Source organism: Eschrichtius robustus, chromosome 2 (assembly GCF_028021215.1).
Source record: "Eschrichtius robustus isolate mEscRob2 chromosome 2, mEscRob2.pri, whole genome shotgun sequence".
Lineage (NCBI taxonomy): Eukaryota > Metazoa > Chordata > Mammalia > Artiodactyla > Eschrichtiidae > Eschrichtius > Eschrichtius robustus.
Genome location: NC_090825.1, coordinates 94,859,783 through 94,874,263, shown reverse-complemented (window position 1 = coordinate 94,874,263; position 14,481 = coordinate 94,859,783). Strand labels below are relative to the sequence as shown.

The following is a 14,481-nucleotide window of genomic DNA, read 5'->3' as shown; positions in this document are numbered from 1 at the left end:
AAAGCAGAAGAATGGATTTGGTAACCACAAGAAATAGTGACTAATATAATCTGGCTGGAAGACATTTGGTAAAGAAGAAAAGTAAAGGTAAAAGATGAAAAAGGAAATGTAGAACCAAAACATGGAGAATTTTAAATGCCAGGTTGACAAACCTAGTATGTAGGAAATAAGAGTTATTGAAAGTTTCTGACCAGGAAACATAACCAGTCTGAGCTTAAGTATAATTAGTGGGTGTGAATAAAGGATCTGTACTGGGAAGGGCCAGCATAGTAATCCACCCAAAATTAGAATAGAGGCTTGAGTGGAGTAGCAATAAGAATAGAAAGGTGGAAAAACATAAAAGATATTCTGGAGGTTTTAAAAAGTTAGCTCTTGGTTGAAAGAGCTTGAGAATGAAGCGGGAAAGAGTAGGCAGTGGTGAATGAGGTTCTGGAGCTCAGGTAACCTCATTGTGGAAATAGAACCTCCAGGAAATGAAAAGCATGTTTGAAAGGAGTTTTAAATATGGTATATTTCATTTGAGGTGCTAAAAGGTATTAGAGATTACTGTCAGCATGTGAGATTAGGGAGATGTGGGAGACATCCACATAGAAGGGATCAATGAAATTGTGTTGGGGGGGTTAGAGAGGCAATGAATATGAATGTGTGAATATGGCTATGTTAGGAAAGATCCTTGAGGTCTCTGAATGTCAGGAGGAGCCAGAGAAAGTAGAAAAAGAACGATCTGAAAAATTTAGAGAAGTGTAATCCACTATGAAATGCAGAAAAGTTAAGCTTGTGTTCGATTTTTGTTGTTCATTCCCAATATTTGTGGATTAAAATAGCTGGAATGAAGTAATTAAGAACTCAGTAGAAAACACTGACTAGAATAAAGAAATTATGAATAAATGATGAAAAGGGTACGAGTTACTCTGTCCCATAATTCTTTAATTAACCACCTCTACATCACAAAAGGTAGGCCTCTGGAGTGCTTTCTACCTGTAGCCCTTTTGGAACAATGATGATTGAGGTGTTATGTTTACTTCCTAACAACATTGTTAAAATACTTATAGTGTAATCAGTTTAATCAGGGATGTTTAAGACTGCAGGTGGCACTAGTAAACTTAAATATATACAGTATATACACATATACGTACATATGTATATACATAAAAATACCTTGGAGCAAAGTCTGGGAGAAACAGACCAGTCTTCCAGAAGTCTAGACCTTTAATAACCCTGAATCCATCTATAGTGAGAAAGGAATCTCTACTGGCATTTCTTCTGTCCTTCACTTTTTCCTTATTTTCATTCATACTTAATTTGTGTTAATCTCAAAGCTGCTATGTGCTATGCACAACATAGAAATGCATTTCCTTGTGTGTATTACCGGTAGGCTACTTCAAGCACAAGCCTAGAATTGAAAGATTTAAATAATCTGATTAGAACCCTTTAAATTACTGTATTAGGAATAAAAAAAAATCAGCATTTCTTTGACCCATTACTTGAAACATCAGGTCTTTGCCCTGGATATATTATCAATATTTTAAAGGAAATGTTTGATTTTAAAAATCAAAGAGGGATACCCGGCCTTCTATTGTTTCGCCAGTGTTGCTCTAGACCCCAGCCTCCCTTGTCAAACTGTAATTTAAGCACAGCACATTTAAATTTTTTTAAAAGAAGACTTTGACTTATTTTCACCTAGCCTTGGAGCATATTATCGATGGTTTCAATCGACAGAACAGAAGCTCTCCACCTTGGGAGTGGACTCCATCCTCAACCTTTGTAAATTGTTCAAAATCAACCCCTCGGCTCCATTTGGAAGGAAGCGTCCCTGTCCTTCCTCAGCGTCCTGCGCCCCTTCTCCAGACCCCTTCTGTCGACGTCCTAGCGTCGCAAACCAAGGCAGCACAGAGGAGCCTCAGGGAGCGGGGGATGGGGGAAGAGGGGTTGGGATGGGCGGCCGAAAGACGGCCTGCTACGGTGGGGGAGAGATTGCGCGAAGCCCACCGCGAGCGCCGGGACCCGGGAGAGAAGGGTTCCGCTAGGGCCGGGGTGCCGAGGGAGCCGGGGCCGTGTGCGTGGGCCTTGTCCGCACGCTCTCGCCGCCTCCGCCGCCCTTCTCAGGTCGCTCCCAGCTTCTCCCCACCCTCCGAGGGACGTTGGTACATTCCCGGTGACTCCGAGAGCTTAAAAAGGGCCCGGGGAGGCCGAACCTAGCAGGTTTGGTCCAGATTTGTGTGCGCGGCCCGTACTCTGATCTGCCACGGTGGGTATCTTGGCGGGGGTTTCTATACGCTGTGGCACTTGTGCATTTGGGGGCTTCGTGTCTGTGTGTAACTGTCTGGCTAGCAGCTAGGAACTCGCCTCCGGCTCCTCGGCTCGCTCAGCTCCTCCATCGCAGCCCAGCAGCGAGACGCGCGCCGCCAGTCCGCAAGGGATGGAGCGGACCGAGGTGCTAAAGCCACGCACCCTGGCCGATCTGATCCGCATCCTGCACCAGCTCTTCGCCGGCGATGAGGTCAATGTGGAGGAGGTGCAGGCCGTCTTGGAAGCCTACGAGAGTAGCCCCGCCGAGTGGGCAGTGTACGCCAAGTTCGACCAGTACAGGTGAGCGTGCTTTCGCCCTGAGCGCCGAGACTCTCCGGAGCCGACTCGAGTCCGAGCGGGCGCGGGCGCGTGGGGAGCGGGTCTTGACTCCCGGAGAGTGCGGGCCGCCCGGCGCCCGCAGCGCCCACCCTGCCAGTGCTCCCGGCCGTTTCCCGCACCCCGGCGCCGCGCCTCCTCGCCCGCGAACCCGGGGGCGGGCGTTCGGCGCTTTGGGCCGAAGGCGTGTCCCACTGGCAGGAGACTGCGGCAGGCTCCCAGAGGGGAGGCCACCGAGCGGTGCAAGTTTTCTGTTCTTTTTTCGTTGATCAACCCCTCGGCTTCCGAACGGCCACTCCTTCTGCCACCCCCACCCCCAACCCCCCGGAGCCGTCGCTAGCCTAGGACACGAAGGAGATGCGGGGAGACCCCGGGGGCTGGACGCCCTCAGAGTCTGGCTGTCTGGACTAACCGGGGTGTTCCCAGGAAAGAACTCCAACAGCGGTCCGGAGAAAAGGGTGACGGTGGAGGACGCAGTTAAACGACACCAATTCTCCATCACTTCTCCCTCGGTAGCTTGCAAGCAGGCGTCTGCAAACAAGCATTTTTGTTAATACAAAATAACGGCTTGGGGTTTCAGTTTATGCTGCCCGCTCTCCCAAACCAGTTGGACTCCCCGGGCTGCGGGTTTATTTAAACCCACTGTCAGGTTCTCGAAATAAACCTCTTTCAGCCCCCAAGCAATATGCTTTTACTTATCCTTAGATCTGAGGGTCTGGAATGTAAATTGAAGACCCCTGCTCCTCAGAGGCGCTTGAGTGAGATGCCCCGGGAGGCTGCTTCTTGCAGCCTTGGCTTGGAGGTTAAGTAAAAAATGAAACAGCCTACCAATCCTCTGGGGAGAGAAGTAAAATTTAATCACCCTGAAGAGTGAGGGTTTCTTTTCCGAAGGGTAACCAGCGCTTCAGTCTTAATGGTTGGTTGTGATGAGGTCAGGGAAAGGAGCATAGTTGAAAGAGAAGAATAAGAAAAGAAGCTTTCCTTTGAAGCCGTTTCAGTTAGTCACTTTACGTCAGCATAGACAGTGTGTTTGGTAAAGTTTTGTCGCCAAGGGCTGTTTCAGTTGTACTTTAGGAACTGAAATAGAAAAGTGAAGTCTACTTAGGATCCTGTTTTCCACTTGCAAGTGGTTCTAGGAAATTCCTTTGGTTCCTATCCTTCTGTGGCTGCCAATAAAGCTACCAGAGTAATTTTGCCATTAGCTCCAAGTAATTGAAGGCTTGTTATGGGCTCTAGTACTCTTCCAATCACTTGACACATGTATTAACTGATTACCTTACAACAGCTCTCTGAGATAGGTACCATTCTTATCCCTGTTTTACAGGTGAGGAATAGTAGGCAATGAAAAGGTTGGATTACCTGCACAAGGTCATACTAATGTCCCTTAGTGGCTCCAGGATTCAAATTAGCATTATTGTTCTAGAGCCCACACTGTAAGCCACTGCTAAACTTCCTGTAGACACAAGGTTCCATAATAGTTTTCTTCTGCCTAGATTTATTACTGACCAAGTGAAATTAATTAACCAAGGTACGCTGTATGGGCTTTTAATCTATAGAACAAGGGCATTTCCAGGGGCCTTGAATTTATCTTAACTGACAAGCTCTAAACCACTTGAAACCTTTGGATTGACCTATTCCACAGGTTTCTGAAGCACAGCTCAGTAAAATAATGGGTGCACTCCTAGATAGGCATTTGGAGTAGGGAGGGAGGGAGATGGGAGAGCAGAAATCAATGCGGTAGTATTTTGCGCATGTAATAAGTGTCCTAGTACTGTGAAGGAATCTGATCTCTGACCTTGGGAAGGCCAGTGCAGAAGAATCAAGACAAAATATTTTCCACTGGGGGCCAAGCAGTAAATTGTCTGGAAGAAGTCCCAGAGAAGCAAGACCCTAGGGTTGGAGGAGGGAAAAGTAGGATCCCTGGTACAGGAACCATTTACTGTGAATTAAAGGCTGTGTGCACAGCTGCCTGCTAGGTCATTAAAAGGGCTCCAAAGTAAGGATGACTGATATCTAAAAACCACTTACTAATCAACTCTCTCAGTGATCCTACTCTGCCAGCACCTGGCCTCCAGCCTAGGGGAGGAAGGGGCATGTGGGACATAAGTGAACAGATGACCATGTGAACAAACAAAAGGGATTAAGATTCCTTTCCTTAAAAATGAGTCTATCATAGAGAACAAACGTCTGGATACCAAGGGGGAAAGGGCCGGGGGGCGGGGGGGGATGAACTGGGAGATTGGGATTGACATATATACACTATTGAAACTATGTATAAAATAGATAACTAATGAGAACCTACTGTATAGCACAGGGAACTCTACTCAATGCTCTGTGGTGACCTAAATGGGAAGGAAATCCAAAAAGAGGGGATATATGTATACGTATAGCTGATCCACTTTGCTGTACAGTAGAAACTAACACAGCATTGTAAAGCAACTATGCTCCAATAAAAAGTTTTAAATTAGTCTAAATGAATGTCATAATTATCTAACCTTGTTAATTAGATGGTGTCAAGAGTACCTGTGGGACCAATAGAAACTAATTTAAAGTTGATTTTTTGGAGGGGGCGGGGGGATGGTGTGGATGTGGTTGTTTTGGTTTGGGATTTCTGGGGGCTAATTACTAATTTCTCCTCATTGTAAAAGGTTTAGAGTGTTATTTTACTTCCCAAGTGTAGTCGCTTTTGTCCTGGTACTTAGGTCAACGCCCACTTTATTTGTGGAGACTTTTCAGCATGATGCTTTTGAATGTGGATGTTGCTTGTGTCTGGACTCTAGTAAAACTAAGGAGAATTCTAGAACAGCTTTTTAATGAAACCTTGTTTCTCAAACTCTGGTTTAGCTACAGGGAGGGGGAAAAAAAGACAATAGCAACATTCTTGCCTAGAGCAGTAGTGCAAGTAGTGCAAAATGCTTTCTGTGAGAAATTTTTATTCTTTTTATTAGTTTGAGGCTGTCACATGGAGACTCAAGGAATTTAATTTTTTTCTCTTACCTTTTTCGTGCCATTAATTAGAACTGAGCAGCTATAAACACAGTGATTCAAAATACAAAAATGTCTAAATGAACTGTGAAAAAATATTTGCTTTCATTTGTGCTCGATTTCTAATTAGACAACCACATTTAAAGTTGCTTCGAGGTAAAAATATTAGCATTTGTAAATGAATGGTACTATATGACACACTTATTTTTCCCTGTGTTTGTCTCATCGACCAAATTCAAACTTCTGAAAATGTTCTTTTTAGATATACCCGAAATCTTGTGGATCAAGGAAATGGAAAATTTAATCTCATGATTCTATGTTGGGGTGAAGGACATGGCAGGTAATACAACTATTCATTCAGATATTTATTCAGTATTTATTCCAGCATATGAAAAGTACAGTGCCAGGCTGGCCACATGCCTTGTGAGCACTAACAGATCGCATGTTGTAATTATTTGTTCGCAATGTCCCCTAATCCCAGCAAAAATTCTCATGGGAATTAGCGTGAGGGGTTTAGCATATACCATGTATTATGAGAGACCTTCCCCCAAAATAAGTAGTCAATCAAAGGAGGTGGAGGTAAGTAACCAGCTTAATTTAATCTCTCTGTGTTCTGTGGAGTTAAACTTTCTATGAAGTTGTGCTAAAACTTGACCTTTGTGGTGCTTTGAAGTGTGTAAACAGTTGTCGGACCAAAGACCAAAGCATCCAGATTTGGAGCTAGAAAAGCAATTCACAAATTCAGAAAATTTCTTTCTACTTCAAGCTAATTGTTTATTTTCTGTACACAGAAGATAAGACGACTTAGACTAATACCAATTCTTGAAACTTGGTCCCTTAATTTTTCCTTAGTTTATATATTTGCAAGTCTTACTACCAGTCAAGTATTGTTACCTCTTTAAGCAGATCCTTCTCAGTCTCTTGAGAATGGTAATAAAAAAAAACAAAAAACAATAATCCAGACCCATTTTTGGTGGGAAAAAGGAAACATGAATTTACAAGATTTTGGAAAGTTAGGTCTATAGAGTGCATTTATTTACTCATATAGAATGAAGTTGTTTTCATTCTCTCAACATTTTTTGAAAGCAGATTATATGTCAGGAGTAGAACGAGGCTCTGTGAATTACGAAACAAGTTCTCATGGTACATATATGGGGTAACAGAATTCAACATATGAAATACATGCTATAGCGTATACAGGTTCATATTTTTTAATCAACCCTATAGCTAATACTACTTAATAAACTTAAATACTATTTAAGATTATAGGAATAAACTCTTTCCCCAGATCCAATTTGCTTTTTTTCTCCCATCAATATTGGGAGGTAATCACAGATAGGATACTCTAAATGTATAAAATATTAACATTTCATATGCTTTATAGTATAATTTTCAGCTGGTAACACACATGTGCATATCTTTTGTCCCCCAGAGGAAGGAGAAAAAAGAAAAAGCCTGGGGAAAAAACACTGTTATGTGATCTTCTCAATGTGATGCAGTTACAGATAAAGGATCTTTATCCGCTCTAAAATTTCTCTAATGTAGTTGTTAAGTCAATTTCTAGCCTAGCTTAATTGAGTTATTAAAAGCTATATTTTGGAGAAGATAAATGGTTACTGGTTTTGTGTTTCTGTTATCAAAGTAGTATTACAACAAGGTTTAAAAAGATGAATTGTTCTTCAGTAGGGGTATGGATCAAAACTGTACCCCTTACATGCATTGATATGGAAGACATAGTGTTTTATTACTTTGCCCTGAACAATGTTGAATTATAAATTGATGACATTTAAAACTCCAGCTGAAATGGATATTGGCCTGGGAGATGTCCTATTGACAGTTGCAGCTGTAAGCTCTGGACAGATTTGTTACAAGTGTGGGTTCTGGACCATCTACTGAGTTTAGTTGTCATTTTGTGTATATATAGCAGTATCCACGATCACACTGACTCCCACTGCTTTCTGAAGATGCTGCAGGGAAATCTAAAGGAGACGTTATTTGCCTGGCCTGACAAAAAATCCAATGAGATGATCAAGAAGTCTGAAAGAATCTTGAGGGAAAACCAGTGTGCCTACATCAACGGTAACATCCAATTTTTCTAACAAGTGGGAAAAACCTTGAACTCCCACTTGAAATATTGCTTGCTTACATGTGTACAATAGAACTTGGATCATGGAGTCATGATTTCATCTGCTTAGGAAGTGATCTAAAAGCAGTGGGTTTTGTCTTTTTAAAGCTTTGCGTGTGGATTGGAATCACTTATTAAAAACATATGCATGCAGGTTAGTATCCACTGAAGAGTCATTTACCTACCAAGTCTTAGGACAGTTAGAATCGAACATGAATTTACATAAGTAGAGTCTTTTAATAAAGGCGTGAGGCTGACTTGGAAGTGTTAGTCTTTGATTAGAAAATGTAAAGAAATGTTCCGGAAGTGATTAAGAATGCTAACTAGTCCCTGTTTTACTAAAGTGCATACAGCTTACTTTAAAAAGAGTATTCTCAAGAGAAACTTTTTGAAGCACATTATTTAGCAATGATTTCTAGATCTCTTAAAAAGAATTCATTCTTTCTTCTACACGTGATATGGGAGAGCCAAATGCTCTTCAGTAGAGACAGTGATTAACATCTGTGTTCCTAAAGGACTTAGTAACTTTCCAAAAAGCTCCTTAAAGCTTCCATGAGATAACTTTTTTTTATAATGAATTTATTTATTTTTGGCTGCGTTGGGTCTTCGTTGCTATGCGCGAGCTTTCTCTAGTAGCGGCGAGTTGGCTTCTTATTGTGGTGGCTTCTCTTGTTGCAGAGCACAGGCTCTAGGCACGTGGGCTCAGTAGTTGTGGCTCACGGGCTTAGTTGCTCTGTGGCATGTGGGATCTTCCTGGACCAGAGATCAAATCCGTGTCCCCTGCATTGTCAGGCGGATTCTTAACCACTGTACCACCAGGGAAGTCCTGAGATAACTTTTCATATTATTCCCATTTACAGATGAAATTGCCAACACATAGGAAGATTAAATAACCTGTCCAAGGTCACTCAGGATTTGAACCCAAAGAATTTGATGCCAAAGCCCATAGTCTTAGTTGGGATGCTATCCCACTTATATAAAATAAAATATTACAGAGGTTTTTCTGGCAAAGCAGGTTCTTTCTTCTTAGATCTTAACGTTCAGTATTGGCCTTGATACTTGGCCTAAATTGTTCAGTTAGTTTAAGAATGCAAGTCAGATTGTATAGGAAGTTTTTCCCCCATTCACATAGCACAAAGGGGTTAGTTTCTCAGGTGGTTGGAAACTCTTATTTGAGGGTTGCTGTATATAGCAGGCACACCAGATTTCTAAACAAGATTACTGGTATTGCTCACAATAAAGCCAAAAGCCTTTCAGAATAATTACTTTCAGCTAGAGTCATAGAGTCATTATAAAGCTACATTAGATCTTGGAGAACACCTAAGATTTTTTTTCAAGGGTCTTCAATGCAAAAGTCTATAGGAGCCAAGCAGGTAAAGTGAGTGAGTGATGCAGGCCGGAACTAGGCTGTGGGAACTGGTGTGCAAGCTGCCCTGTCTAAAGGGACAACGTGGTCACCCAGCTCCAGTGAGATCATCCTGACTTCTTTTTCCATAGAGATGGGAAATTCTGATCGTTACGGGAAATTTTGCCAATCAGTAAAATACTGGATAGGGCAAGCTAAATATTTCTGTAGATGCATTTACTCAAAAGCCACCAACTTTTAACCTTTGATTTTTTACAGATGCAGGAGGAGGGCTAGATATGGATAGTGATTAGGGGGGAAAGATGTTTCAAGTACAAGAAAGAACATGGGTGAAGGCACAACCCATGTTCAAAGAACGTTGTTCATTCAAACGTTGCAAAGAATGAAGACTATGCAGGAATGGTCTATCCGGGGGGGAAGATGAATGGGCTTGGATAGGAGTAGTAGGAGAGTAAAGTAAGATCAGGGCCTTAGCCTCCAAGACTAGCTTAAAGTAAAAACTTTCTTTGGTCAGCAGAATTTTGTCCGGGAATATCTTGATTAATCCAGTAGCAATATGCATCATAGGGTGGAAGAAAGGGAGAGTGGGGCAAGGAGATCAAGTTACCTATTGTAACAGGCAGAAGGTGAACATTGCCTCAACCAAGCTGGCATCCCTAAGTATCACCAAGAAAGGTCCGATATTACTGTGACAGAGAGTACATCATTGGCATAAAGGAAAAGGAGACAAAGACATGATAATAATAATAATGCTGGGATTACTAACATTAGGGGTCAGACATGAGCTTTGGGGACTTCTAAAGGATGGGTGACTTGTTTTTGTGGGATCTTTGCTTGCATTGGGTGGTCTGTTGGAGGTGCAACTGGAGGAAAAAAAGTTATTTGTATAAAGGGCAGTCAGTTCTTCAGAATGTTTAACTTTTGTTCAAAAGCAAGCCAGTGTATTATACAAGCAGTAGGCTATAGAATCAAAGAGTTTGCAGATCTGAGAATTAGGCCCCATTTTTTTTAAATGAGGAAGACAGAAGATCCTAGAAGTTCTGAGTTGTTCAAAGGTAGTCAGTCTAGCTGGGAGTAGAACCAAAGTCGTCTGCTTCTGGGCTTTGCTCTTCTTTGTCATGCAAGCTCATGGAGCTAGATCGTAAAGCGTAAGGCCAAATTAGGTGCCTATACTAACTACACTAATACACTGAATTCCTTCCATGATTAATCTTCCAACTCTCTCCTTACTATATAAATTTCTTATCAACATAGTTATAAAAATCAAGTATTTTGTTTATTTTAATCTTCTTGAAGGCATCTCCCCCAGGCCTTTTGACTTCCTTCAGTGTGGATTGGTTGGCCAGGGCTCATCCTGTGGTCCCCTCACATCATCCAGGCTTTCCCTTTACTCTCTCCTGGTGCTTTTCCCCTTGTTTCCTGGTCTCATGTCTGCTTTGTCTTGGGTTCTTGGCCTTGTTTTGGTGGAACATATCCTCCAACGGCCCTATGAGAAAGGGTTCATGGAAAGTAAATTTCTGAAACCTCTTATATCTAAAAAATCTCCATATACAACCCTTGCAACTTGATAGGTAATTTAGCTGGATATGAAATCATGACCTGGCAGTCATTTTCTCTCAGAACTATGAAGGTAATCTTTTGTCTTCTAGTTTCCGTTCTTCTTGTTCAAAGCCTGGTACCATTCTGATTTTTGAATCTTACTATGTATGAATCCTATTTTTTCTTTCTAGAAACTTTTGGGGACTTCTCTTTGGGTGTCTTTTCTCTGTCCCCAGTGTCACAGTGATGCAGTTTGTTTCATGACACTCGTGGTGGGAGCTCAGTAGGTTCTTACAATCTAGAAATTCATGTCCTTCAATTCAAGAAAATATTCTCAAGTTGTTTCTTTGATTTTGTTGTTGTTGTTCTGTTTCTGAAACTACTGTTGATCAGATATTAAACCTCCTGAACTAGTCCTCTAGTTTTTTGTTTTTTTTGTTTTTTTTTATCTTTCCTATGTTCTGTCTTTGGCCCTTTGTTCTTTGAGTCTTTGTCAGCTTTTTCTTCCAACCCTTCTATTCGGATTTTTATTTCTGCTATCATCTTTATATTTCTAAAAGCTCTTTTTATTCTCTAGTCCTTTTTATATAGTATTTTCCTCATCTTTTTTTTTTTTTTTCTTTTTTTTTTTTTGGCCATGCCGTGTGGCTTGCAGGGATTTTAGTTCCCTGACCAGGGATTGAACCCATGCCATAGCAGTGAAAGCGCCAAATCCTAACCAGTGGCCTGCTAGGGAATTCCCTTCCTCTTAGCTCTGTGAAGATATTAATGATAAGTTTTTGGTTTTGTTTTTTTAAGCCTTCTCTTGAGTAGTGTCTATTTCATGTTGCCTTTTTTTCAGGTTGCTCTGGCCTCTTTTATACTAGAGGCTCTGCTCACATGTGTGATGGCCTTGACTATGTGCTAATATTTAAAAACCAGAGACAAAAAAGTTAATTGGTAGCTTTCAAACATGGATGGTGTTTGTCAACTGGACTTTACCCTAGGATCATCTGGTAAATCTTTTCCTTGAGGAACAATCAATGGTGATATCCTCAGGACTTTTTTCTTGAGCTGATCAGATTCTCAGAGAAGCTGCTTCCCATCTCCTGCCTGGAGAAGAAATTCCTGTCTGGCAGCATTCTGACAGCCATGTGATGAAGAAAGTGGAGATCTTACCACTCAATGTGTAAATTTTCACTTAAGTCACCTGTTTTTCACCGGGTACCCACCAGTCCTGAGTTTATCTGTTGTACTCTTTCTAGAGAATAGATCTTCAATTTCTACCAGGGATGGAGGGAAGGTAAGGTGGTGAAAAAGCTTTGTGACAAAACTTAAATAGGCTTCAAGCAGTCCTTGTATTTATAGCCCATGTTCACCTTCATTTCAGGAAGTACATGTGCTGCCAGTTCTTGAGCTGTTTGTTAGCTTCAGGATATAAATCAGGTTATTTCTTGGCCATCTCCAAGAGTAGCTGAAGATTTAGCTTTCTCTCCTCTGCAAAGCCATCCATCTACTTCTAAGCTTTCAAATTTTTAAAGATTTTTTTTTAAACTTTAATAAAAAAGTTTTTTCTTTTCCCTTTATCTTTGTATGTTGATGCCTTTTTTATTTTACTGCAGTTGTAGGGAAGTTTTTAGGAAAAAGCAGAATGTGTGTCATTTACTATTTTTAACTGGAAGTTCAGTTCTAACTAATCTTTAATAATTCGTATGTATCAGTTGACTTAGGATCTTGGGCAATTGACCAGATTTTTACCTACAGCTAGCATCTAAGCTCCTTCATCTACCCATCCCTCTTCAATATTGTTTAGATTCCATTGGCTTACATCGAGTAGAGAATATTAGCCATACAGAACCTGCCGTGAGCCTTCACTTGTACAGTCCGCCTTTTGATACGTGCCATGCCTTTGATCAAAGAACAGGACATAAAAACAAAGTCACCATGACATTCCATAGCAAATTTGGAATCAGGACTCCATTTGTAAGTATAATTTCTCTCTCCTGTGTTTAAGTGCTTTGTGGGTTGGCAGCATTACACTGATGCATTGCTTTTTTGTTCTAGATATTATTTAAATATCTTAAGTTTTAAGTATTTTTAAGTATTCTTGAGATAAACCTTAACTTGGAGAAAAGGCCCATTATATTCTATTATTTTCTTTAACTTTGGAGACTGTATTTTCAACTTATAAAATAATACTTAAATTAGATGCAAAGAATTGCTTATTCAAAATTTCAAACTGTATGCTTATTCCTAAAGAAAATATTTTCTCTTCATTTATTAGGGAAATAAGAGTGAGAACTATATTGATAAAACTGCTACTACTGTGACTTAATGTTCATAGGTCCAGTTTGCTGAGATAACACAAATAACTTACATAGTTAACCTTTGCAAAGTTGAGACCCTATTCTGATAAAAATAAATAAAGAAACTTGCCTGTTTTGATTGCCGAGTTGCTTTGTCTTTGAGTAGTGATGGCAACCAACAATAATATGGTGTGGCAGTCTTCTATCACTGAAATAAATTGGCCATTTGGGGAATGGGAATGGTCTTTAGTTAGTCATGGGAATGCCCAGAAATACACAATGCATGAAAACAAAGAATGAACATCCTTATCAGTCTTATGAAAGTACAGCCTTTGAAAGAAGCTAGGGCAGAATTTTCTCAAGTGACTGCTCTGTTTATATCCTGCATTCCAAGCCCCAAGAGATACTCTTATCACAGGAACGAAACAACAGGGCTCCATTGCCATGCAGTGGATTTTCATATACTGCCAGAAAAGCAGGACTACTTAGAACAAGCAGAAATGTCTCATGTAAAGATTCTTACACAGCTTTCTTTTTTTCTTTCTTACAGACAACTTCAGGATCCCTGGAGAACAACTAAGGAGCACCAGACCCTCTGAGGTTTTACTTTAAGGTCCGGTGAAAGTTTTGCCTTGGACAGGAAGGCCTCCTTCCATTTGCTGTCCAGTAATATACTTTACAAGGCCAATACTTAGATCTACTATAAGGCAGATGCTAATTATAAGGCATTAAGTAAGCAAATAGTGCCCTGAGCTACTGTAGAAGAAAAAAATCCCACTAAAGATAAAAAGGCTTGTGATTTTAAAGGCCAAATCAAGTGCTCCACTCATTTTACCCTCTAAACCCATTGGAACTATACTGGGAATGTCAATGAAGGTTTTTATAGTTTTTGGAAACACTGGTCTCTGAACTATAATTAGCAATAAATAAAAACAAGACATCAAACCACCCACGTTGTTACTTGGAGGACTAAATGTAGATGTCTTCAATATACTTTGTATGTTCTTAATATTTGAAGAGAATTTTTTGAATCTGTGCATTTTATTTTTTCAATCTTATTTTACAAATTCCTGTCCTATGAATAATAGGGTATTGTAGATAGAGAAACTTAAGGCGCTTTGCCATTTGGTAATGAAATGAAGGGCAGAAGATTTAGAAAAATACAGGTACCCAAACCCACAACAAACCAAAATTATAAACTCATGTCTAATGTGTCCAGTGGTCAAAGACTTTGTACTGCTGCCAGAATTGCCAAATAATTTTAATAAAAGTGGATTTGAACATAATTTGAAGTTGTCTTTCTCTTTAACATGATAAGAATTTCATATAATTCACGGCTTCTTAGGTTTATGCAGACTACCAGAAGCACTGCAAAAGATGCTTTTATGATGTAAGAATATAAGAAGGCCAAAAACTGCATTCAAAAGGAGCTTACCTTTTGGGGCTTGTTCACCAACTGGCCAGAGATACCAACCCGAGGGTCTCTGGCCCTAGGGCAGCTCATAGACAATCAGTTTAGCCTGAAAATTGTGTGTGGGGTCTGTATGTGTTTAGAT

The 14,481-nt window shown here is 40.6% G+C and overlaps 1 protein-coding gene across 1 annotated transcript; it reads left to right on the top strand.

Annotated features, from left to right (window-relative positions):
* The first annotated feature begins 2,171 nt into the window (after positions 1 to 2,171).
* On the top strand, positions 2,172 to 14,211 carry CDO1 (cysteine dioxygenase type 1). The gene is made up of 6 exons (XM_068535752.1): positions 2,172 to 2,248; positions 2,335 to 2,589; positions 5,873 to 5,950; positions 7,535 to 7,689; positions 12,433 to 12,602; positions 13,476 to 14,211. Exons 2-6 carry the CDS (start codon positions 2,420 to 2,422, stop codon positions 13,503 to 13,505), a joined length of 603 nt encoding a protein of 200 aa, XP_068391853.1. The 5' UTR covers positions 2,172 to 2,248; positions 2,335 to 2,419; the 3' UTR covers positions 13,506 to 14,211.
* Positions 14,212 to 14,481: the final 270 nt, after the last annotated feature.